The 26,694-nt window shown below is 39.8% G+C and overlaps 1 protein-coding gene across 1 annotated transcript in view; it reads left to right on the top strand.

Annotated features, from left to right (window-relative positions):
* Positions 1–9: 9 nt before the first annotated feature.
* Positions 10–26,694, top strand: part of EIF2A (eukaryotic translation initiation factor 2A) — a 35,142-nt gene continuing 8,457 nt past the window's right edge. The window contains exons 1-10 of the mRNA XM_010595957.3: positions 10–125; positions 11,573–11,642; positions 14,632–14,706; positions 17,721–17,839; positions 18,910–19,009; positions 19,386–19,468; positions 20,883–20,956; positions 21,097–21,241; positions 21,443–21,559; positions 24,552–25,123. Coding sequence (XP_010594259.1) covers positions 98–125; positions 11,573–11,642; positions 14,632–14,706; positions 17,721–17,839; positions 18,910–19,009; positions 19,386–19,468; positions 20,883–20,956; positions 21,097–21,241; positions 21,443–21,559; positions 24,552–25,123 — 1,383 coding nt within the window. The 5' untranslated portion in view covers positions 10–97. The remainder of the gene's footprint in view (positions 126–11,572; positions 11,643–14,631; positions 14,707–17,720; positions 17,840–18,909; positions 19,010–19,385; positions 19,469–20,882; positions 20,957–21,096; positions 21,242–21,442; positions 21,560–24,551; positions 25,124–26,694) is intronic.

Genomic DNA, 26,694 nt, shown 5'->3' on the forward strand with positions numbered 1-26,694 from the left:
CCAACTCGCCTTTCCACGCCTGAGAAGACGTGTAGGGGCTGGGTTCGGCTCTCGTGAACTCTGACCCGAACGCGTCGGTTTCTCTTTCCGGGACAAGATGGCGCCGTCCACGCCACTCCTGGCAGGTAAGTTTTGGAGGAGCGAGGCGCTGTGTTTCTTCAGAGCGATTTCTTTTCGTGGCTTTGTCTTTCGCCAAGAAGCCTTGATGTCTGCTCCGCCTTTTCTTGGGCTGGAGGGTCTTTTGGGTTTCGTGGTGCAGCGTGGCAATCGGAAGTGAAGCCTCCGCCGCTGGCCCCCAGGCTTCCTTATTTGCCGGTTCATCGTGCTTTCGTGTCTCTTCATCTGCTACAGAAATAGCAGAAGGGGTCTAGGACAGAAAAAGTGCTAATTGAGCTTTTGACACGGGTCCTTACTTCGTGACAGGCCATGTTGACAATGTGAAGTTATTTATCATTTAGCTAGGTAGTTGGAACAAGAAATAGTTATATCGCTCAGTATTCTAGAATGTCCACATACATTAAATATATTCTCTAATCTGTGTGCTAACTAGCTACTTTTTTTTTCCTTATTGTATTTTAGATAAAGATGTACAAAACAAAGTACTTTCCCATTAAACAGTATACATGTTGTTTTCTGACATTGGTTAACAACTCCACGACATGTCAATACTCTCTTCTCGATCTTGGGTTCCCTAGTGCCAGCTTTCCTGTCCCTTCCTGCCTTCTAGCCCTGGCCCCTGGGCTGGTGTGCCCCTTTAGTCTCGTTTTGTTTTATGGGCCTGTCCAATCTTTGGCTGAAGGGTTAACCTCAGGAGTGACTTCATTACTGAGCTGAAAGGGTGTCCAGGGGCCACACTCTCAGGTTTCTCCAGACTCTGTCAGGACAGTAAGTTTGGTCTTTTTTAATGAGTTAGAATTTTGTTCTACATTTTTTTCTAGCTCTTCCAGGATCCTCTATTATGATCCCTGTCAGAGCTGCCAGTGGTGGTAGAAGAGTATTGAGTAAGGAGGTGGTAGTTGGGAGGGAAAAGCAAACTGATTAAGTCAGGTAAGTATATACATGCAGAAAGAAAGTCATTAAGAGAAAATTGGTCCAGTTTTGTGGAGGGGACTTGAAAGGAACCTTCAGAAGTTTTTTGCCGTATGTTTTGTTATATATATTTTATCACAATAGGGTCGCTGTGAGATGGAATCCACTCGACGGCACTGGGTTCTGGGTTTGGGTTTATTTTATCACAGAGAAGAAAAACAGATCGCCACATCTTTCTCCCACAGAGCAGCTGGTGAGTTCCAACTGCCAAGCACTTTAACCACTGTGCCACAAGGGCTCCTGTACCATTTACTCAAACCCAAAACCCACTGCCATCAAGTCGATTCCAATTCATAGCGACCTCACAGGATTTTCATGGTTGTAAATCTCTATGGAAGCAGACCGCCAGATCTTTCTCCCGCAAATCCGTGGTGGTTTCAAACCGTCTACCTTTCCGTTAGCAGTCGATTGCTTTAACCACTGTGCCATTAGGGCTCCTTTGTACTATTTACAGTGCCTGCTAAATAGTAGAGGAGCCCTGGTGGCACAGTGGTTAAAGTGATCAGCTGTTAAAGTGATCGATTGACAGTGAGTGTGAATTTCTGGCAACTCCCTGTCAATCAGTGTACTTCTACAACTGCTTTTGAATTATTGTCAGCCAAAATTTTGCTTGAGTGAGATATTAATGATATTGTTCAATAATTTTGGCATTCTGTTGGATCACCTCTTTTTGGAATAGGCAAATACGCTTTTTTCCAGTTGGTTGGCCAGGTAGCTGTTTCCCAAATTTCTTCACATAGGCGAGTGAGTACTTCCAGTGTTGCATCCGTTTGCTGAAATGTCTTAACTGGTGTCCCATCAGTTCCTGGAGCCTTGTTTTCCGCCAGTGCCTTCAGTGCAGCTTGGATTTCTTCTTTCACTGTCATAGTGTGATCATGTGCCACCTTTGAAATGACTGAACATTGACCAGTTCTTTTTGACACAGTGACTCTGTATTTCTTTCATCGTCTTTGGATGCTTCCTGGATCATTCAGTATTTTGCCCATAGAATTCGTCAGTATTGCAACTCAAGGCTTGAATTTTTTCTTCAGTTCTTTCAGCTTGAGAAATTCCAAGCATATTCTTCCCTTTTGGTTTTCTAACTTCAGGTCTTTGCACATGTCAATCTAATACTTTACTTTGTCTTCTTGAGCTGCCCTTTGAAATCTGTTCAGCTCTTTTACTTAATCATATCTTCTGTTTGCTTTAGCTACTCTATGTTCAAGAGCAAGTTTTAGAGTCTCTTCTGATATCCATTTTGGTCTTTTTTTTCTGTCCTGTCTTTTTAATGACCTTTTGCTTTCTTCTTGTATGATGTCATTGATGTCATCCCACAACTTGCCTGATCTTTGGTCATTAGTGTTCCGTGCATCAAATCTGTTTTTGAGTTTGTCTCTGAATTCAGGTGGGATATATTCAAAGTCATACATTGCGTCTCGTGGACCTGTCTTCATTTTCTTCAGCTTCAGCTTCAACTTGCATATGAGCAATTGATAGTATATTCCGTAGCTGGCCCCTGGCCTTGTTCTGACTGATGACATTGAGCTTCTGCCATCATCTCTTTCCACAGATGTAGTCAGTTTGATTCCTGTGTATTCCATCTGGCAACGTCCTATAGGTGCCGTGTATGTTGCTGAAAAAAGATATTTCCAATGAATAGGGCATTGGTCTTGCAAAATTCTGTCATGCCATCCCCAGTGGCATTTCTGTCACCAAGGCCATATTTTCCAGCTACTGATCCTTCTTTTTTTCCACCTTCAGAGTTCACACACAAGTAATTATCACTGCATCTTGAATGCATGTTTGATCAATTTCAGACTGCAGAAGTTGGTAAAAATCTTGAATTTCTTCATCTTTTGAGTTAGTGTTTGGTGTATAAATTTCAATAATAGTCCTATTAACTGATCTTCCTTGTAGGTGTATGAATATTTTCCTATTACTGACAGTGATGTACTTCAGGATTGATCTTGAAATGTTCTCTTTGACAGTGAATGCAATGCACTTCCTCTTCACTTTGTCATTCCCGGCATAGTAGACCATATGATTGTCTGATTCAAAATAGCTACTCCAGTCCATTTCAGCTCACTCATGCCTAGGATATCTATCTTCAAGCATTCTGTTTCAGCTTTGAAAACTTATAATTTTCCTAGATTCATACTTGGTAAGTTCCATGTTCCAGTTATTAATGGATGTTTGCAGCTGTTTACTCTCATTTTGAGTCATGCCACATCAGCAAATGAAGGTCCTGAAAGCTTTACCCCATCTATGTTATTAGGCTCTACTCTACTTTGAGGAATAGAACTTCTCAGTCCTATTTTGAGTGCCTTCTAATCTGAGGGGTTGATCTTCTAGCAGTATTGTCAGACGATCTTCCTCTGCAATTCATAAAGTTTTCACTGGCCAGTTTTTTTTTTGAGGTACACAGCTAGGTCCTTCTTCCTAGTCTGTCTTAGTCTGGAAGCTCTGCTGAAACATGTCCACCATGGATGTCTTAGGCTGCGTTCTCTGGAGGTGCAAAACTAATGAAATGTATGTATAAAAATATATAAAGATTTAATTTAAGGAAATGGCTCACACAGTGGCAGAGGCTGGCAAGTCCCAAATCCATGAGTCAGGTGTCAGACTTCTCCTGACTCATGTGGTTGCATGGGCTGATAAACGCAAAATCTGCAGGTCAGACAATGGAGTGCTAGCTCATGTCCCAAGAAGTGGAGGTCACAGAAGGATGAGCCAGATGCAGGATCCAGAGTAAGAGTGAGCCTTGCGGGAACATCCATTTATATAGTGGAAGCAGGCTACACCCCCAGGGAAACTCTCAACTCTTTGGCTGCTCATCACAGAGCTCATCATGGAGGTGATTTCATTGTACCAGATCTCATCATGGAGGTTATTACATTCTGGAAGAGCAGTCAGCCCAATGTCTGCCAAACCACTGAGAATCATAGCCTAGCCAGGTTGACACATATATAAACCATCACAGTGGATGAGCCTGCTGGTATTTGAAATACCGGTGGCATAGCTTCCAGCAATACGCAAGCTACCACAGTTCAAAAGACTGTCAGACGAGCGGTGGCAGGTTGCCCTGAAGACCCTGAAAGTTCCAACTGCTGTAGCCAAAAGGGCTGCTTTTGTGGCTTCTTTTGGGGTACAGCTGGCACTTTGTCGTCGTGTGCTGTCAAGTCGATTTTAACTCATAGCTGCCACTTTAGTAGTGTACAGAAATTTTGAATTTTTCCCAAGTAAACATTGTGGTCGGTGATAACAGCAAAATCAACAAATACAGAAGACCAGGGTCACTAATTACAAGATGCTGGCGAACACAGGAAGTTGAGATGAGCTGGGGGAAAGCTGCGTTTTTTTAATTAGCCAGTTAGTTCAGGCATATGTTCTCAAGGCCAGCAGTTGAAGACCACAGACCATGGTTTAACCACATCATCGTATGGCATGTTTTCTAGTCACATCACAGCTTCACTGGGGCTGTCCTGACGGTGACCATGTCACTTAGGGCTGTACGTCATCTGGTCACTATAAGCTTCCTAGCTTGAGATATTAATTTTTAAATTAATCCTTCAAATTTGTTAAAATCTGAAGTATAAAGAAAAGAACGAGCTATTCTCTTCTAAACCATAGTGGTACTGCAGCAGATGATTGATGGGACATGCTTCGCTGGTGTGGTAAGGGAATTTTTTCCCTGTTTTATCACAAAAATTTTATTGTCTTAAAATGTATACATCAAAAAGCTTGTCCTTTTAACCATTTTTAATGTACACATAATTTTTTTTTTTATCTTAGAAAAGGTAGACTTTTAGTAAATGCTTTATCACCGGGTTAAGTCATGCAGTTACAACATTGGTAGAACTTTTTGAAAGGGTATTATTGTTTAAAAAAAAAAAAAAAAAGATGCTGTTTCATTACATAAATAATATCGAGCATTTCGTTGGGACGCTACTTGTCAAAAGGCTCTGGCCAAACAGCTCCCGACACGGCACTTAGTCCAAGGTTGTTCGCAGACAGACGTTGCGAATTAAGCTTGTGGGCAGCATGTGAGGCCCCCAAGAGAAGAGGGCTGCAGAGCTGGGCCCAGGGCACTGCTCAGAACAGCCAGCAGGGCTCCACACAGGGGGCGTTTGTTTTTCTGGGCTGTTCTACTTGAATCATTGTTCAATTTGCCAACGTGATGCATCCTTTAAAGAAAAGAAAAATTAATTAGTGTGATAAGAAGGTTACTTACTGCCTTCTTTGACTATGTGCCATAATCATAGTTAGCAAATTCAGACGGTCTTAACTAAAATAGCCTCCATCATCTGCAGTTATGAAGATAGCTTGATTCTCCATCTGGCTTTGTTTTTGCTGGACAGCAACGCACAACTGATAAGCTGTAAATGATCCTGTTTGTGTTATAAAAATACTAGCTTTTTTGTTTATGTTTATAGGCGTTCTCTGCATGAGCCAAGCTTAACTCATGACATTCACCGTGTTGTGCTACCATCACCAATATCCAGTTCCAAAAATTTTCATCAGTCCAGACAGAAACTAGGTACCCCTTCTGTAAGAACTCCTGTTCGCCCTCCCCTCCCCGACCCCTGGTAACCACTACTAAACTTTTGTCTCTGTGCATTTGCCTATTGCCAGATTATTTCATCACCATTGACAGAAATGCAGTTAAGCTGTGAATCTCCATTCCAGGCCCCCCCCCACCCGCCATCTGCCCCTGTAATCGCTTATAAACTTTGGTCTCTATACATTTGCCTATTCGAGGTACTTCATGTAAGTGGGATCATGCAATATTTGTCTTTTTGTATCTGACTTATTTCGCTTAGCATAATATTTTCAAGGTTCATCAATGTCGTAGCATGTTATCAGAACTTTATTTCTCTTTATGGCTGAATGAATCTCACTGTATGTATATACCACATGTTTATCCATTCATCTGTTGATGTACACTTGGCTTGTTTCTGCGTTGTGCCTATTGTGAATAATGCTGCTAAGAACCTCGGCATATCTGTTTGAATCCCTGCTTCCAAGTCTTGGATATGTACCTAGGGATGGGATTACTAGGTCGTGTGATGGTTGTACGTTCAACTTTTTGAGGAATCGCCATCCTGGCTCCTAAGGTAGCTGTACCGTTTTACAATCCCACATGCAGTGGTTGAGGGTTCCAGTTACTCCATATCCTCACCAACACTCGCTATTTTTCATTTTTTCTGACAGTAGCCATCCTGGTGGATGTGAAGCAGCGTCTCATTTTGGTTTTGATTTGCATTACCCAGTGGTTAAGCACTGGACTGCTAACTGAGAGGCTGGCAGTTCAAACCCACTTAGAGGTGCCTGGCAACTTGCTGCCAAAAAGATCTCAGCCTTGAAAACCCTATGGAGCAGTTCTACTGTTCACACGTGGGGTTGCCAGGAGTCAGAATCAACTCAACAGCAACTAACAACTACTAACAAAATGATGACTTGGAGCATTTTTTGAGGTGCTCGTTGGCCATGGGGATCTGCTTCTCAAAATCAGCCAGTGAAAACCCTGTGGATCGCAAGGGTTTACTTCACAACCGTTCATGGGGATGGCGCAGCACCAGGCAGCCTTTCCTTCCGGTGTACACGGGGTTGCTGTGAGTCGGGGGCTGACTTGAGAGCAGCTAATGACAACAACAGAACTGGCAGATCCACAGAGACAGGAAGTAGAATCGAGGTTACCAGGGACTTAGGGGGAGGGGGAAATGAAGCGTTATTGTTTAATAGGCATAGAATTTCTGTTTGGAATGATGAAAAAGTTCTGGAAGTAGTGATGATGAATATACAACACTGTGAATGTACATAACACCACGAATTGTTAAAATGTAAGTTTTATGTATATTTTTCCACAATAAAAAAAAAGGTTTAAATCCGTGTAAACATTCCTGCCATTCTTAGGATACACACCAGCATTACTTAACTTAGGCTACAAGATCCTGCTTGTTCCGAGCCCTGTTTACTTCTCCTTCCAGCCACATAGGCCTCCTTTCCCTTCCTCTGATGCTGGGTCAGTCCCTCTTGACATGGAGGGTTCACATGGTTACTGTTTGTTAACTGTGGTTCATCTTTCAGATCTCAGCCCACAGATCATTTACTCAAGGAAGCTTTCTGCAACTTTCAGTTTTTTAGGTCAGAACTCTGTATTATATGCTCGTGTAGCACCATGCAGCCTTCCTTTGCAGTACTAAACACATGCAGTTCTGTGTATTTGACTCATTATTTGAATAATGTCTGGTAAGTTGAATGTGGTCAGGGACAAGGCCGATTTTCATCCCTGTATATCTCTAGTCAATACCAGATCTGGAAGAGAATTTTTTCCTCTGAGGATTTGTTGAGTGAATGAATCAAGTGATTTATTTGGTTCAACTTTAGAAGCATCAAGTTCAGCCATTTAAAAATGCTTATTTAGTCTTTAATTTTGTTCCCATTTAATATTTTAAGATACTACTGTAATTTGGTGTGTGGTAAATGAGTGTGTGTTATCCTACTTGTGCTCTGCTTTTGAGAAATTGTGAATATTTTAATAATGCCTTACATTTCTGAGGACTTTCAACATACACTGTTTTCATGTATGATATTACAAAGAGAAGTTTATTTTCTTACAGTCTGGTAGGTTACAGGTCCAAATTCAGGACATCAGCTCTCTGTCGGTTCTGGAGGAGCTTCTCAGGTGCAAGGACCACATGTCCAAAGAATGCGCTCTGCTCTGGGTGCTGCATTCTTGGTGGTATGAGGTCCCCAACTCTCTGCTTGCTTCCCTTTTCTTTTATCTCCTGAGAAATAAAAGGTGGTACAGGCCCTACCCCAGGGAAACTCCCTTACACCGGATCAGGGAGATGACCTGAGTAAAGGTGGTGTTACAATCCCACCCTAATCCTCTTAACATAAAATTACAGTCACAAAATGGAGAACCACCACACAATACTAGGAATCATGGCCTAACAAAGATGACGCATACTTTTGGGGGGACACATTTCAGTCCATGATATTCCACCCTTTGGCCCCCAAAATTACATCCTTGCAACATGCAAAACATATTCACCCCATCATATCATAGCAAAAATCTTAACTCCAAGTTCAAAATCCGATTATTCCTCTTCGTCTATGAAATCTAGAAGTTATCTGCTTCCAGGGGTACAATGGCAGAAGAGGCACAAGCTAGACGTTTCCATTAAAAATGGAAGAAACTGGGAGGAAAAGAAGGCATAACTGGCACCAAGCAAGTCAGCAGAACACATTACATTAGCCCTCAAAGCTTTGAAAATAATCCCCTGTTTTCTGAGATAATTTACACAATGGCCCTCCCCTTTAGACTCTAGGTATTGGCCCCAATCTCCAGATTCTGGGCAGAGGCTCCTCGGCCCTGGGCTTCAACTCCACCTTCCAGGCCCACTGGGACTGAAAGTCTGCTCCCTCACCTTTAGGCGCAAGATTCTCCTCAACCTTCTGAGTGGCAGCTCTACCCTTAGAAACACCAGCGGCCATGGCTCCAGCCTTTGAAACCCCTGAGGTCATGGCCATACCTTGTGAGACTGGGGAAGCTCAGCTTCTTGTGTTCCTAGCCACTTCAGCTTCTGTTTCATGTTTTCTTTGCGTCTCAGCTCCTAGGGCCTCACGCCTGCATCTCCCCATGCTGGTGCAAGTGTTCCAAAGCTCTGTAGCTCCACTGATAAGTGCCCGGAGGCACCCCACTCCCTCTGCCAGTACGTAGGCACTGAGCTCTCCCGCTCTTTGGGTCAGCTTCAGCACCGTCTCGCTCTGGTCTCCTGGTTCTGCTGCTCCTGGTCCTCTGCTGTCGCCACTTCTCTGCCACTGTAGGTTCTCTGCTGCGCAGGTCCTTTACAGCTGTTGCAGCTCTATCCCTTCAGTTTTAAAACTTCCACATTTTAGGCATCTGTTAGAGCAGCACCCCACTCCAGGTGCCAAATTCTGTCTTAGTTACCTAGTGCTGCCATAACAGAAATACCACAAGTGGATGGCTTTAACAAAGAGAAATGTATTCTCACGGTCTAGTAGGTTACAAGTCGAAATTCAGGGCATCGGCCCCAGGGGAAGGCTCTCTCTCTCGGTCGGCTCTGGAGGAAGGTCCTCGTCCTCAATCTTCCCCTGGTTGAGGAGCTTCTCAGGCGCAGGGACCCTGGGTTCAAAGGATGCGCTCTGCTCCTGGTGCTGCTTTCTTGGTGGTATGAGGTCCCCAACTCTCTGCTTGCTTTCCTTTCCTTTTATCTCTTGAGAGATAAAAGGTGGTACAGGCCCCACCCCAGGGAAACTCCCCTTACACTGGATCAGGGAGGTGACCTGAGTAAGGGTGGTGTTACAATCCCACTCTAATCCACTTAATATGAAGTTACAATCACAAAACGGAGGACAGCCACACAATACTGTGAATCGTGGCCTAACCAAATTGACATGTTTTTGGGGGGAGACAATTCAATCCATGACAAACGCACACAACCACCCTGTGTCCCAGCATCATTTCAGTTTTGCAGACTAGGACACACATTCAGAGACGTTGATATATCCAAGGTCCCATGGCCAGCATATGAACCCAGCTCAGCTTCTGAGTCCATGTCCTTTCCGTGACACCACAGCTGCTTTTCACTAGCGACAATGAAATTTTTCTGTCTTTATTCGTGAAGATTACTTGAGAGGGTAAACCGATACAAAGATGATTAAACTGAGTTCCAGCCAGCCTCTAATTCTGTTTCCAAGCTTACGACATCCATAGATTTTGAAAATGAGCTTAGAAAATAATTAGGAAACATAAAACTAAGATAACAAATAAGGGGAATATTACCCATTTATTTCTTAGCAGTTATAGGATTTTATGCAATAGGGTGTGATGAGCTGCAGATGAAGAATGAAAGTAATGTTGTAGGGGGAAAAACACCACAAAGTTTAGTAAAGCAAAAAAAAGGTTTTATTCGGCATATATTCAAAAAGACAAAAAAGTGGGAAGCAGACAAGCACGCTGCCACAGACATGCCTGCCGGAGTCCCAGGAAAATAACGGAGTCGTCAGTGTGTATTAACATTACAAATGGGCAAAACCGTTGAAAGCTTTACCTTTTCACAGATTGGCTAGTAACTGTGATCTTACATTTTGAATTGTCTTTCTTAAGTGATCGTTGGTACAGGTTTCAGTAATGACAGTCAGGAAGGTCTTCATTGGTCCAACAGATTTCTATTCACTACACGTTAACAGAAAAAGATAAGAGTGGAAAGTCTTTTGTGTTCTGGTTTATATGAAAGTTTCCCTAAAAGGTGTTTTCTGAAATTATCCTATCTATTGTCTTTATACCTCAGGGCCCAGTTGATGTGTCCTTTGAGGCCTTGTGAGCCCTGCTTCAGCTGGGTCATATTCTCTATGCTCAAGAACAGGAAATAATGATTCCAATATTATTTCCTAAATCAGTAAGTTTGTTCAGGGCTGCAGCCTTCAGTGAATAATTGACATTCACCCAGTGGTGTTTTCATAGGCTGTGTTACTTACACAGGAGCCCTGGTGGTGTAGTGGTTAAACCGCTTGGCTGCTAACACAGAGGTCAGCGGTTCAAACCTACCAGCTGCTCTGCTGGAGATAGATGTGGCAGTCTGCTTCCGTAAAGATTTACAGCCTTGGAAACCCCATGGGGCAGTTCTGCTCTGCCCTATAGGGTCACTACGAGTTGGAATTGACTCAGTGGCAGTGGGTTTGGTTTGGTTTTATTACTTACACAATAACTGAGACAGAGGAAAGGGCAAAATTTCATCACAGATCGGTTTCCTCCCCCTAACCCCAGAAAGGTCCTTTGTCCCTCAGTGAGTTGACACCGAGATCTCTTTTGTGCCCTGATAGCCCCTCAATATGTCATGGGAGAAGGGAACAGAGGGGCCAGGGGCCCTTGGGTGTCTATATACCTTAAACCATAGGGATCTGTGTGCATAGGAAAAGGGGCAGGGGAGGAGGAGGAAGGCTCCTTGATGCAGTCTAGGTTCAAGATGCATCATGGTCTTGTGGTCAGCTTTAATGGTGTCAAAGGGAAGAACATAACTTCCCCTTCTTGGAGCTAAGGTTAGATCTTGTCAGCATGCAGCTACATAGTTACTCATACACTTCTAGAGCTTTCAGCCAAAGCACCAGGGGAGAGGGTCTACATCCCCAGGAGTACATTCCTTTGGTACAGTTTTAGTGTAAGCGACATCAAGTGGTGGGGGAAGAAACTGCTTCCTGCTGCTCCTCCGTTAAAAAAAACCAAACCCACTGCTGTCGAGTCAATTCCGACTCATAACCCACCACCCACTGCCGTTGAGTCAATTTCGACTCATAGCGACCCTATAATAGGGTAAGAAAATGGGCCCTTTTAATGCTTATGGTCTATAATCCCATGAAATGTTTTAAGGATTTCGTTAGTATTTTGACTGAAAGTTTTTTGTACTTTTGAAAACATCTGTGATAACTAAATCTTTATTACAAGGTAATGGCGGTTCTTTCCATTTCATTTCTTTAGTCCGAGGGTCAGAAGGACTCTACCTGGTGAACGGACCACCACATTTTACAGAAAGCACCGTGTTTCAAAGGTATGGGTGTTTTGTGGAGTGATGTCATAGGCAACTGTATAGTACTTTCTAGATTGTTATTTTGTTGTTGTTATGTTCTGGGGAAAAAAGAAAAGCAAGATAAACTATTACTAGTTTCTTGGAACATACTGTATAATATTAAGTCACAAAGAGTACATATTCTCTATCAAGGAAAATGATCTTCAGATTTGAAAATAATAAGCCCAGTTAAGGGGGGGGGGGCAGGGAGGACAGCATCAAGAGAAAGCTTAGACACTAGTGTAATTGAGCTCAGTCTTCTGTCTTAGAAGAATTTTATCTTAAAAAAAAAATGAGAAAAACTTGAAAATATAATAGTCAAACCATTGCCAGTAATCTTTGTGAAGTCAAAGAATAAAAAAGAAAAAGGAAGAAAATATGAATATATGTATATAATATGTAAGAAAAACCAAACCCATTATCATCGTGTCGATTCCGACTCATAGCAACCCTGTAGGACAGAGTAGAACTGCCCCATCGGGTTTCCAAGGAGCAGCTGATGGATTTGAACTGCTGACTTATTGGTTAGCAGCTATAGCACTTAATGACCACGCCACCAGGGTTTCTATATAGCATATAGCTAGATAAAAAACCTGTTGCCATTGAGTTGATTCCAACTCATAGTGACCCTATAGCACAGAGTAGGACTGCTCCATAGGGTTTTCAGGGAGCGGCTGGTGGATTTAAACTGCTGATCTTTTGGTTGCGGCCGAGCTCTTAACCACTGTGCCACCAGAGCTAGAGAGATAAAGATATATATTTTTCCCATAAAGATACAATGCAAGTGTAAACCAAAAGTAATAAAAGTGATTACCTATGGAGAGAGAGAGAGTTACAGCATGCAGGGGACATGTCTGTGAATGAGCTTTGTTATATAGTTTTGACTTTGGATCATGCAATTGTTTTAAGTAAAGAACTAAAATAGAAAACTGAAATGAATGAACCTAACTTTATATCAGGGAAACCCTGGTGGTGTAGGGATTAAGTGCTATAGCTGCTAACCGAAGGGTCGGCAGTTCAAATCCTCCAGGCGCTCCTTGGAAACAATATGGGGCAGTTCTACTCCACCCTATAGGGTCGCTATGAGTCGGAATTGACTCGACGGCACTGGGTTTGGTTTGGTTTTGTAACTTTATATCAAGCTGGTGGCATAACCATATGAAGAACTGCAAAAATCTTCAGTGCATTTAATAGTTTTATTGTTAAGAGAAAATTGATTTTATTTTGAATATATTGTAGGATAAAACAAATAAGTAATATCATTAGGAACCAACATTTTTCAGCATAAGAGTAAAAAGATAGGCTTGTGAATATCAATATGAACTCAAGATTTCTTTTCATGAAAACATTTGTATTTCCTAGTTCAGTCCACCGAAAAAGCGGTAATGACCCAGTAGGAGTGAATACCTTTGCCCTATAGATTGTTATCTCTGAATACCAGTTCCTTGGAAAAGCCTCTGACTCCAGGTCAAAAGGTACAAGTTGAGCTCCGGACAGCTTGTCCCAGAAAGCAAGGAAGCTGTCAAAGACTACGGGGATTTTGTCAAAGGGAGTCCCCTTGAAGGGATCAACACCAACCTAAGATGGAACAATTTGAGCATAAACAAGAATAATGCCTAAGAAGATTAAAACATGCTGAGTATATAAATACTCCCCCCAGAACTTCCCTTCCCCCAAACCTTATTGGTCAGCATGGAAGGTTGTTGGAGTCCTTGTTCATTACTTAGAAAACAGATAAAGGGAAAGAATCAAGCGTTTATCTTGCCTTTCTCATGCAAACGGTTTTTTATAGTAACCAAATAGCTGAGGTAAAGTTCTTCATAGAAGAATTCCGGCTAATGCAGAAGAAATGATGGGATTAGACATTAGACATTGTAATCCTGAAGGAATCACGGCTCTACGTCAGTGGTTCTCAGACGTTAGCATGCATCAGAGACACTTGGAGGGCTTATTAAAACACAGATTGTGACCCCCCACTTAAAGATTTTTGACTCATTAGATCTGTGGTAGAGCTTGAGAATGTCCATGTTTTACCAAGTTTCCCGGTGATACTGATGTTGCTAATCTGGGGATCCCACCTTGTGAACCACTGATCCAAGTAGCTGCTCAACAAAAGGGTTGAAACTATTAGATGCACTTCTAGTGGGAGCTTTTATAATCAGGCTGCAATCACCTGAATCTACGGACCAGTTTGTTTTTAGGCCCAGTTCTCTAGAACCTTGATACTGGCACTGTGGGCCTAAGACCGGCCACGTTGGCATCGCCTGTGAGCCAGTGGAGAAAGGCCACATCTCAGGCCCTACCAGACTGACTGAGTTAGAAACGGTAGTTTAACAGGCTCCTCGGGTGGTTTGTATGTGTGCCAATGTCTGGGAAGCACTTCTGTAGAAAACAAAGTCTGTGGCAAAGCTTGGGTGCTACACTTCAGTGGGCTGTGGCAATTCCAAGGCAGCAGGAATGAGTGAAAGCATGTAAGGTGGGGTGCACTAAACTGAGCTGAACACAGCCTCAGAGAATACAACCGGGTTGACTGGTCTTGCAGAAAGTCTGCACAGAGGCTGTGTGGAACCACTGTGCCCTACAGCAATCTAACGGGTAGAGGAAAGGTGAGAAATCTATCTCTGGTGGGAGACTCTGGGTCTATTCAGGTTGGACCTGAGTGCTGGAGCTCTTGCTGCAGTGTGCATGATGGAGCCCATCCTGCAGTGTGGCCTTCACCCGCGGAGATTCTGAGACGACCCTATAGGGTCATTATGAGTCAGAATCCACTCGATGGCAACAGGTTTTCCTTTACACTTGTCTTAGTTAAAAGTGCTATGACAGACGAAAGCATTTTGGACTTACTTTTTTTCAATTTATGTAAGTTCTTAGCGGTGAAGATTACATTAGTAGTAAGATTGTGGATTTTGTAATCAGGTTTTTGACAACTATTAATGCTTACTAATTTAAACTTTTTTTTTGTCATTTCCAGGGAATCTGGGAAAAACTGCAAAGTCTATGCCTTTAGTAAGGACGGGACCTTGTTTGCCTGGGGCAACGGAGAAAAGTTAGTGTTCGTTTACAAGTTGTTATAGTTTATGTGCGTGTGTCATGAATATAAAATATTAACTGGCGTTATTTGAATAATGTGTTTGGGTATTAGCCCATCTTTTCGTGTCATGATGTCATTAGATATTATCTCTTGTGCAACGTCCACAGAACACTCCGAGGTTCTTAGTTCCCGTTTATGTGCCATGATTTGAGTTCTCTAGTTATTTAGAATTAAAAATTAGTACGTGACAGAAAGGGCGATTAATTTAATGCTTTTTTCTTTTTCCTGTGAAGAAGCTGAGAGTGTTTTAAGTAGTGCTCCAGGTTGCTCTAAATTTAGGGTTTCTTTTTTTTAAATTCAGCACTAACGTTTCGAGAGTAATTCTCTTTGCCCGTTTACCTTTGATTTGGATACTTTTTATTTTTGCTGTTAAATAACTGAACTATCTGAGGTTATTACTGTTAGTTTTATTGTATATAAAAGTATATCATCTAAGAATAAGTTTATTCAAAAGAACATTTAGTATAATCTCTATTATCTAAAGTATCATAAAGTTGGTCTTGCAAAACAAATACTTTAATACTTAAAATTTCACAAAGAAAACTAGTCCTTTTTAGCTTTTCCAAGCATCCTTACAACATTTCAGTTCACAAAACCAGCAAAATATTCAAATATGTCTTGCTAGGTTTAGAGTTATTTTTGTTGTTTGTAACCAGCTATAACATGATTAGGTTTTTAAAAGGGGAAAAAAGTATAAACATTAGTTTGGAAAGTACTTTTTAAAATGTTATTCTCTATGCAGTGGTAATATATCCTGAGGTCTTCCAACTATGAGTTCAGTTTGGATTAAACACATGATTTTTTAAAAATTAAAAAGAATGTGCCCAATTAGTTGATTCATCTTTTATGACTACAAATAGCTTTTTTAATGAAAAAATTAATAATTTTTAATTCTTTTTTAAGTTACTGAATCCAACCAATGAACTACTTCTCTCTAATTATTAAAAATACAGACATATTGGGTCTGACCCACAGTTCTAACAGCCCAGTCTTAATCTGAGCCTCAGGCTGAGGGGTCACTTCACATTTGTTTATTTCTCTTGGTGGGTAGTTGAAGTGTTTTTGTTTGTTTTTATTCATGTTTTAGTTTAGGCTGTTTCTCTGAGTAGTGAGTTAATAGAAATTTACCATCTCATGAGATATACCGTATTTCTTTTCATTGTTTATTGTCTTTTGAGGTACCCGTTATTTAAATAGCTTAGCGTTTGTTGAAAAAGTCTGTTTTCACCTTGTCAGTTAGTATTAAGAGTTATATACTTCACTCATATCCACATTTAGCCTTCTGTTTGGACTTGGCTCTGAATCTTTTCAATATATTCCCATATGTCTTGTGCATCATTTTAATAGCTATTTTCTATACCTGGTATTAGCATTTATTTCTTAAAGTGTGGTGACCAGAGTGGTTTATATTGTTTAGGGGGGGCAAGTGAATCAGATGTAGTGTGCTGATTGTTGTCGCTGGGAAGTTAGTGGTTAACTAAGGCAGAAGCGAAAACTGGTTTTTCCCCTCAAGCATGTATGTATATGTATGTGCATGTATATATATTTATCTATTTTAAGCTAAAGTGAATATCTTTCATTAAACTAAGAGTAACTATTAAAGGTTATGAACAAGAACAAAAGAAAAAACAAGAAAGCTTAATTTAATCCTAAAATGTTTAACTTAAATTGTATAGAATCTCAAGTGTGTATGTGTGTGTTTAAATGATATGTAGTAGTCTTTCAGTCTTACCAGTTACTGCTTGTCAGAACGTTGGTGTCCTCAGACTTGAACCGAACAAAGTTATTTAAACAGTTGCAAAGAATTTAGTGTAGTGCCTAAAAGTAAGTCTGATCAAATTGGTTTCAAAGCTTGACCCTGGCAGTTTGCCAATAGTATCATCTTGGGCAAACCACGGTATTTCTGAGCCTCAGTTTTACCATTTCTGTAATAAAAAAACCAAACGCTTTGCCATTGAGTCAGTTCTTACTCATAGCAACCCTATCGGACAGAGTAGAACTGCTCCATAGTATTTCCAAGGCTATACTGTTTACGGAAAGGAGCCCTGGTAGCACAGCGGTTAAGCGCTTAGCTGCTAACCTAACCGAAGGATCGGTGGTTTGAACCCACCAGCTGCTCCACAAGAGAAAAATGTTGGCAGTCTGCTTCTGTAAAGATTACAGCCTTGGAAACCCTATAGGCCAGTTCTACCCTGTCTTATAGGGTCGCTATGAGTTGGAATCGACTGGATGGCAATAGATTAATCTTTATAGAAGCAGACTGCCACATCTCTTTCCCAAGGACTGGCTGGTGGGGTCGAACAGATCTTTTGGTTAGCAACTGAATGCTTAACCAGGTCACCACCAGGACTCATTTCTATAATGAGGATGATAGTACATATCTTATAAGACTATTGTGAGAATTAAATGAAAAATGTATGTAAAGTGCTTAGGCTGGTACATGATACAAAGAAAGCATCCAACAGTGGAAGACTGTACATACTATTACTGTCATGATCTTTTGAAGGCTGCTTCTAAGATTTTAGTAGACGTCATAAGTCTCCTTGCTGATTCCCAGCTGGTACAGCTTCCATTTACTAAAATTAAAAGTACATACTTTTGCTATTTCCTTTAGCCCTTCTGCCTCCTCTTTAGCTTGATATACCTCAGCTCTTATGTAGCTAACTTCAAGGCCTTGTTGATTTGTTACTTATTTTTATTTTCATTTTTTGGCCAAAGGTGGAATCATCTATTGTGTCCTTCTGTTAATTCTATATTACTCCCCAACACCAGCCTTATTTAGGGGCCTTTTGGTACAATGTACATTCTTCTTAACTATTTATTGGATATTTTCTAGAACTAACTGAAAATTGATTTTCATGAAAAATGAATAAAGTAGCCTGTATTTGAAAAGAAGCATGCATGTTTTGGTTAGTGTTGTCAGTTATAAAACAGTATTTCATTGCTGAAGTAATTTCTTTTGAAACCAGAGTAAATATTATCAATGTCACTAACAAGAGACTGCTGCACTCCTTCGACCTCCCAAAGGCAGTCTGCCTTGAGTTCTCGCCAAAAAATACCATCTTGGCAACGTGGCAGCCTTATACTAGTAAGTATTTTCCAGATGTAAAAATATTCTAACAAGACCAATTAAATTCAGTGAAAAAAATGTGAAGGAATTTTAAAACCTAATATCAAGTAACCAGTCTTTATGATGGTAAATGTGTTTGTGAACATTTTTGACCTACAACAAATCTCGCACTCTCCAAATGCAATGTACTTTATGTAATTTCAAGGTTTAATAAGTTAGTGAAAAGATCCATTATGAGACAGAGAAAAAGAAAAACCTCAAGGGAAATTTGAGAAAGGCTAGCTACTAGGTAAGAAAGGTCTCTGATGACTAATAATGAATTTTAAACATCAGAAATGTTTTAAATAATCATTATAAGTGAAAGACGAAGTACAGTAGACACAACATCTAAGTGACATGAATGGCGTAATAGAGTAGTAAATATACCACTTTCTAACACACACGAAGCTTTCTAGTAGTAATACCTTATATGAACATTTTATATAGCTGTGTTTCATAGATGAGTAATGAAATATTGGGAACTAATATAGGAGCTTACTTTTAAGAAACATTTTTTGATAATATGGGTGTTGTTAGGTAAGAATATGATACTACTTCAGTCGTTAGGCTATAAACTTCCTGGGTTGTCATTCCAAGAGACATGGCTTCTAATGAGCCTTACTGGTTCATGCGAATGAAAGGGAATTGAGAATCAATGGAGAAGCGTGAGTGGTTTTCTGTAACTTTTTTTTTTTTTTGGTGACTTACAAGACAGGCTTTCGAGATAAGACACTTAATCCATATGACAGCAAACCATGTCGAACTTAATAAGCAAGAAATCTCTTAAGTATTCTTAAGCCTGTAGTAATTAACTCACTTCAGAAGTGCTAGATTTTCACTCCTCAGCAGCTGGCCTGGCTTTAGCGATGGATGATTACATGCGTAGTTAAGACTAGAGGGAAGCATTGATTTAAAGCAGCCCTTTTACCTGATCTTTATAATCTTGTTCAGTGTTTTCTAAGAATGAAATCTGACTCAACAGCAGCAGGTTTTTTGTTGTTTTTTTTTTAAGAGTCAATTACTGCAAAAAAAAATTGTTTTTATTGCAGCTTCGAAAGATGGCACAGCTGGGACACCCAACCTACAACTTTATGATGTGAAAACTGGAACATGTTTGAAGTCTTTTATCCAGAAAAAAATGCAAAATTGGTAGATAAGTGCTTTAAAGTACTAATTTTTTACAGAATTATAACAGATAAATATCTTAATTGTATAATAGGTTTCTCTAGTATGGATCTAAAAAATAATGCGTCAGACCAAAAGGTAGATCTTTAAGGATATTATATGTAGGAATCTTCATTTAAGCTGGTAGAATAAAAAACTTGATGTTGGTTTTGCCTAATGTTTGAATGGACAGGAACTTTTTCTATTACACACAGTAACTGAAACTAGTAACTGACTTAATGTCATATTTATAAGTACTTTGTTAATAGCACTTTATATCACAATTTCACAAACTAGCATGTTGACATGTGATGTTACAGTCTGTCTAAAACTTGTTTTATGCTTTTTCTTTTCGATGCAGGTGTCCTTCCTGGTCAGAAGAGGAAGCTATTTGTGCCAGAAATGTTAACAATGAAGTTCACTTCTTTGAAAACAACAACTTTAGTATGGAAAGATTTATGGAATAATTTGATTGTTTAGTATAAATGTATAGTGTTATTACTTTTTATGGCATCATAGGGTTTTTCTAAATAATGTTAATTTGTCAATCATTAATTGCTGTTGTATTCATTCATTCGAATACCTATTTATAAGGCAACGGCTAATGAAATTGTATAACAAAGATTTTTTTATTATTTAATGATTGCCATTAAAACATTCGAGTACTTTCTGATTATAGCTGCTGTTGAAATTTTGTGACACAAATTTTTAAGTTTTTTAAATTAAAAATATTGTGGAGAATTTCAAACATAAAAGTAGACCTAGTCCCAATAACCATTTGCCCATGGCCAGTCCTGCCTTATCCATATGTTCACACTGTCTTTCCTACTGGGCTGAAGCAAACCGAAGACATCCTATAATTTTACCTGGAAATATTTCAGTATGTATCTAAAGATTAGGGCTCTTAAATTTTTTCTAACTTAGTTACAATACCATTGCCACAGATCATTAAATATCTGGTGGGTGTTAATTAAATAGATGATCAGTGCTCATATTAAATTTCTGGTCTAGTGTTCAAATTTCTAATAATTGCAAGTGTTATATTTCTTAAATTCAGAATCTAAATAAGGTCCTACAAGTTGCCACTTACCGCTTTATCTTTTAAGTTTCCTTTAATCTATTGATTACCTCTTCATCCCCCCTCCCTTGCAATTTATTGTTTAAGAAACAAGATCGGTTGTCTTTTATATTTTCCCTTTAAACTTTAGTTTTGTATCCTGTACTATAATTCAACATGTTCATCTGTCCCCTGTACATTGCTAGTTGGATCTAGAGTTGATCAGGTTCACCTTTTTTAGGGGGCGAGGGCAAGGCCGCACTGTCAGTGGTGTTCTATAAAGAGAAATTTCCCGTCTACTATTTGGTTACCTGGAGACCCTGCTGGCATAGTGGTTAAGTGCTACGGCTGCTAACCGAAGGGTCGGCAGTTCAAATCCGCCAGGCACTTCTTGGAAACTCTGTGGGGCAGTTCTGTTCTGTCCTGTAGGGTCGCTATGAGTCGGAATCGACTCGATGGCAACGGGTTATTTGGTTACCTAGTAGTACCATTTGCATAGGAAAGGCAGGGCAAATATTCTTTCCCTTTATCAATTTTAATATCATGAGTTCTTTCTCTAGCAACCTCCATTGCTCCCAATTAGTCCCCTGTCTGCCCCTAGTCCTTATGTGCTCGTGGATTTAAACATATATAGCAGTTACTGTTTTATAAGTCAAGAGCTGTCTTCATAGCATTCATTCCTTTCCCCACTGCGTGGCTCTGCCTTGAGCTCTATTAGTGTGTAGCTGTGTTAACCCTTTTGTAACACACCGGGTTAGCTGTCTTCTCTCATCAACCTAACCCCATCTAATTTTTTTTTAGATACAATTGCAAATAAACTGCATTTGCAAAAAATTAATGACTTTGTGTTATCACCTGGACCCCAACCATACAAGGTAATGGCTGTATTTTTGTCTGTTCATATGAAATGTTATGTGGTTAAACTTTTTCCTAGTTTTTAGTGTGTGTAAAAACATGCCTGTGAAGTTTATAGGCTTCAAACAATTAAGTGATGATTCCCATCTGTGTGTCTCAGGTGGCTGTCTGTGTCCCAGGAAGTAAGGGCGCGCCCTCATTCGTTAGGTTGTATCAGTACCCCAACTTTGGTGGACCTCATACAGCCCTAGCCAACCGAAGTTTCTTTAAGGCTGACAAGGTTACAATGCTGTGGAATAAAAAAGGTAATGATAAACGTATCTTCTTCCTCATTTTGTTTATCAAAAGTTAATCCAGCCTTCTATTCCTCTCTGTGTAGAAGAATAAAAGAGCGTTAATGCTCACCTAATAGAAATTGATACCTGCTCTGTTACGTTTTTAATATTTTTTAGTCGCCATCAGGTTAAGTTGTGTTTTAAATCTAAGTGAAATTGTTCCCGTTCCAGCTACTGCCGTGTTGGTGATAGCTAGTACAGATGTTGACAAGACGGGAGCTTCCTACTACGGGGAGCAAACGCTGCACTACATCGCAACCAACGGGGAGAGTGCCGTTGTGCAGTTACGTAAGTATCGCAGCTGTCTTCCGTGGGTGAAAACAGTGATCATAGACAACACTACGCCGTAAATACGTTACACGCTGAAGTTCTTGATCAAGTGATTCAACTCACGTATTTTAATGACCTTTGAGATAAAATTCCTCTTAATTAAGGAACTTAAAATCATCCCTAATTATACCTTATTTTGACAGAATCCAGTTAGTTAATTGAGGTATGTCAGCATTTTAGTGGGAACTTGCTGAGTCAAGTCATTCTATTGTGGTAGCTAGCTTGGGACTTAATTAATTGTGACAGCAGTTTGCTCTACTGAGTTAGCACTATCTTCAGAGCTATGAATAAGATCTGAGACTATTACAACTTCAGCTATTTTTATGAGCTAAAATAACTGTAAAATGATACAGTTTTAAAATCCCGGCATCTCCCTAGTTTTTTCATTTTAAATTGATCAAGTAAAAGTAAGTTAAAGCTTCGTTACAAAAAATTGTATTCCCCCCATTGAAATCAGAAAGAAAACAAGGATGGCGCCCCTTTCCACCATTATTTAACATTCTAAAAGACCCAGGCAATGTACCTGATCAAAAGAAGTAAAGAAGTACTGTATTTTTATGCAAATAACACTCACCTTCTATGTTTGTTCAGCCAACCACACCCCCTACCCACCCCCACGCACCCCATTGAGGTATTTTTGTAACCACACGAACCTTTTTTTTTTTTTAAGCATAGTGTGCTTATGAAAATATCTTGCTGGGAGAAGGGACCAGTCGGCAAACTTAGAAGATACATATTATTTGTGTAAAAATACCATATACAAATTGAAAGGAGAAAACAGATTCATCTCTGCTCACATAGATAAAGTTATGATATAAAACAACCACGTAAGCAGTGGAAGAAAAGTTTCCGTGTACTACAGCATCTTAGTTATCTGGTGCTGCTGTAACAGAAATACCACAAGTGGATAGCTTTAACAAACGGAAATTAATTTTCCCACAGTTTAGGAGGCCAGAATTCAAGGTACCAGCTCTACAGATGGGCTTCCTCTCTTTGTTGGCTCTGGAGGAAGGTCCTCGTCTCTTGTGTTCCTCAGTGATATTTCTGTGGCTCGGCACCTCTCTTCCCCCATCTCTGCTTGCTTCTCTATGCCTAGTCTGCTCTTTTTATATCTCCAAGGTGATTGGCTTAAAACACATTCTACACTGATATGGCCTCTGAACATAACAAAGAAAACCCATTTCCAAATGGGATTATAACCACAGGTCTAGAGGTGAGGATTTACAATACATATTTTTGGGGAACACAGTTCAGTTGATAAACATACATCAACAGAAATAAAAAATACATAGGGTCTATGAGAAGAAAACTTTGGCACTCTTCTGAGGAATACTTTATAATGGATTTATAAATATGTCATTTCTCTCCAAATTGATCTAAAAAATTAAGTAACATGCCTATAAATTCATTTTTTTTTTTTAAGCTAGGTAAGCTGGTTCTAAAATCGATTTTGAAACTAACAAGAATATTTTGGAAACTTGCAAAAGAAGAGCAGTCTGGGGGAGCCCTGACGCTACCAGATATTAAAATTAGGATTAAGGCCATTTGATTCCAGCTTATGGGTAAATAGGTAAATCAGTGAGACAGAACAGAACTCAAAAATAGACCTACACTTCTATGGGCATCAATATATAATAAAGCAGCAGTTGAAATCGGTGGGCCAAATGGCAATCATTCAGCATATTGTTGGGGACAGCTGGCTAAACATTTGGAACAAAAAGTTAATATCTCTACGTCTTCAGAAAATAAATATCAGATAAACCAAACAATTATACATAAAACTACAAGAGAACTGGAAGAAAATACAGAAGGATTTTTTTCTAATCTTAGAGTGGAAAAAAACTTTCCAAACAAGACAAGACCTAGACGCCATACGAGAAGAGGAGGATAAATTTGAATCTGTAAAAATTAGAAATTTCTACACTGGGGGAAGAGTCCTTTCCTTAAGTACGCAAAAAAAGTGGGAGTAGTAAGAGAAAAGGTAAATTTTCTTGATATATTAAGTGAAAGACCAATCACAAGAGAAAATAGTCGTGAGACAGTAAAAACAATTACACAGAAAAAGAAATGAACTTAACTTTAATAAAAGGCACTTAGCTTGAATGGTACTTACAAATGTAGAAGTAAAAATGAGATACTCTTTTTCACGTCGTAGGTTGGCAAATGGAGAAAGGATTCTGAACAGTACAGATGAGGGTGAGGGGAAACGTGCATCAGAAGTGGTTGATAAGAGTGTAAATCGGCACATGTTTTCTGGAGGGCATTTTGATGGTGTGTTATTAAGTAAATAATATGCCCTTGAACCTAGAGGTTTCATTTGTACAGATGTATCTGTGTACACTCGCTGTGGAGAACATGCAACAAGGTTAGTAACAGGATACAGTGCAGTCGACAAAGAACAAAGTAGGTCTTCATGTGCTCAGATGAGAAAATCTCCAAAGATACAGTGTTAAAGGAAATAACAGAGATCTAGAAATGTGTCATGCGTGTGTGTTTGAGAGAGAGATGCTTTGTTTCAACCACAAAATGGTAAGGAAATGCAAGAAACACAACCCAGGGTTGCCTGTGTGGAGAGGAGCTTACTTTGTGGCATGTTGTTTTTATGGTTTGTATTTTTATTAGCATGTACATGTGTTATCTCTTCCAATAAAAACTAGTCTGTTTATTAATAAGAACAACCCATGCTTTCATGAGCCTGCATTGCCAAAATGTTTAAAAGCACCTAGATCAGTAAAAAAAAAAAAAGATCAGTAGGAGTTCTTAAATAACTTTACAATTATATAAAATCCCTGTAGTATATCATGTAAGAATATTTTAATTTTAGCCTATTTTGAAATTTTTGGCTTTCTTCTTGACTTGTTTATGAGTGGTGTTCTTATAACTAGTGCTAATAAATGTTATATCCGTGTACTTCTTTATTGCTAACTTGGGTTTCATATTCTTTTTCTAGCAAAGAATGGCCCCATTTATGATGTAGTTTGGAATTCTAGTTCTACCGAGTTTTGTGCTGTTTATGGTTTTATGCCTGCCAAAGCAACCATTTTCAACCTGAAATGCGACCCTGTGTTTGACTTTGGAACCGGCCCCCGTAACGCAGCCTACTTTAGCCCTCATGGACATATATTGGTATTAGCCGGATTTGGAAACCTGAGAGGGCAGATGGAAGTGTGGGATGTGAAAAACTACAAACTTATTTCTAAACCAGTGGCCTCTGATTCTACGTATTTTGCTTGGTGCCCAGATGGCGAGCATATCTTAACAGCCACATGTGCTCCCAGGCTACGTGTTAACAACGGGTACAAGATTTGGCATTATACCGGCTCTGTCTTACACAAGTATGATGTGCCATCCAATGCAGAAATATGGCAGGTTTCTTGGCAGCCGTTTTTAGATGGAATATTTCCAGCAAAAACAATAACTTACCAAGCAGTTCCAAGCGAAGTACCCAGTGAGGAACCTAAAGTTGCAACAGCTTATAGACCCCCGGCGTTAAGAAATAAACCAATCACCAATTCTAAACTGGTAAGTACAGTTTTAGGACTTCAGTGGGAAAAGAAGACTTTTCAATGTGTGATGTTCCCTTGATCTTGTTCTCGTGTTCTTGGGTTACTTGGTACCTTATAGGAATATAAACTTTAGGGCAGAAATGGCCTGGGACCAACTGCTGAAGGTCACGAACAGCTCGTATTGTTAGGTTGACAAATGCTAATTTAAAACAGTTCTCATTTTAAAAGCTCTGGGAAAGCTAAGTGAATGTGACATACGGGCTTTGTATATCAGGGCTCAAACTCTCATACCTGTCAGGCAGGCCATGTGAGGCAGTATAGGTGGGAGAGATGGCTGACCAGGAGAACTCATGCCCTATTTAAAGGGTGTAGCAGCTACACAGGCATAGCCGATTGCTTCCATGGGGGATTTTAGACCCTGTTTGCCAAAATGTTTGGCTTTTCAAGACAAGACAAATGTGAACACTTAAGTGAAATTTCTCAATCTTCAAAGCCCTGTGTTGGTCAAATAAAACACATCTATATTCCTTTTTTTTTATATTCCTTAGGCTATCAGTTCCCTGCTTGTATTGTAGGGTTAGGACCAGATGTTTGGTCAGATCCTGGTCATTTAGGAGGTAGTCCTGCTTTTAAAATGGTAGCCTTTCAGAGCTCAGAGGGGAGCATCTATTAAATGTCCTCAGTTTCTGTGATGGTGGTGAAGGATAAGATTGCTCTGCAAGAGAAACCAACAGTATCATCGGTATTATTAGAAACGTGACCGTATGTCCCACGTGAGCTGGGGCTGTTCTAAGTGAATGGAAATATATAATCACTTAATTATTAGGCACTCAAGGAAGCAGATACTTTATCAAAGGATAGATACTCTTATGCCTCCTTTGTGCCACTGCTCACCTCCTGCAAATGAATGAATGAATAACCCTTCCTTCTCTGTTAAACAAAATGAAGCGGCGGTCTGTAACTTTGACTTTTATTCATTCTGTGGAAACATTTTTGTTATGTGAATTATTTAGTAAAAATATGTAACAAAGTCAACCCTATTTATGGTATTTCGACAGCTCAGAAAAGAAAGTTTTTAGCAGTCTTGGGATCTGTCCTACTGCTGTGTTGAAGTTTTTCTTTTGAAGCCCTGGTGGGGTAGCGGTTGAGAACTTGGCTGTTAACCGAAAGGTTGGCAGTTTGAATCCATTAGCCACTCCTTGGAAGCCCTGTGGGGCAGTTCTCCTCTGTCCTATAGGGTTGCTATGAGTTGGAATCCACTCGACGGCAACAAGTTTGGTCTGATTTTTTTTTTAAGGTAAAACCTCAAGTAGCCCAAACACACCCTGCTTCCTGAGTCTGTGTGAGATGGCATGAGAGAAATCCTGAATTACTATATGTTGTTATTCTCTGGTTCATAAAACTAGTTTGTTTTGGTAGGAGGGAGAAATTAATCTAGGAAGATGATACTTTGAAAATGATGATACTAAAATAGGTAAGAACTTATTAAAACCAATTTTTTAAACATTTAAGATTTCCATTAAATTTTGCTTTTACATATGACATGGTGGTCATGTGATCTCATGAAATCATTGTAGGTGAAAAACT

The sequence above is a fragment of the Loxodonta africana genome, chromosome 23 (genome assembly GCF_030014295.1).
Source record: "Loxodonta africana isolate mLoxAfr1 chromosome 23, mLoxAfr1.hap2, whole genome shotgun sequence".
In the NCBI taxonomy this organism is placed as follows: domain Eukaryota; kingdom Metazoa; phylum Chordata; class Mammalia; order Proboscidea; family Elephantidae; genus Loxodonta; species Loxodonta africana.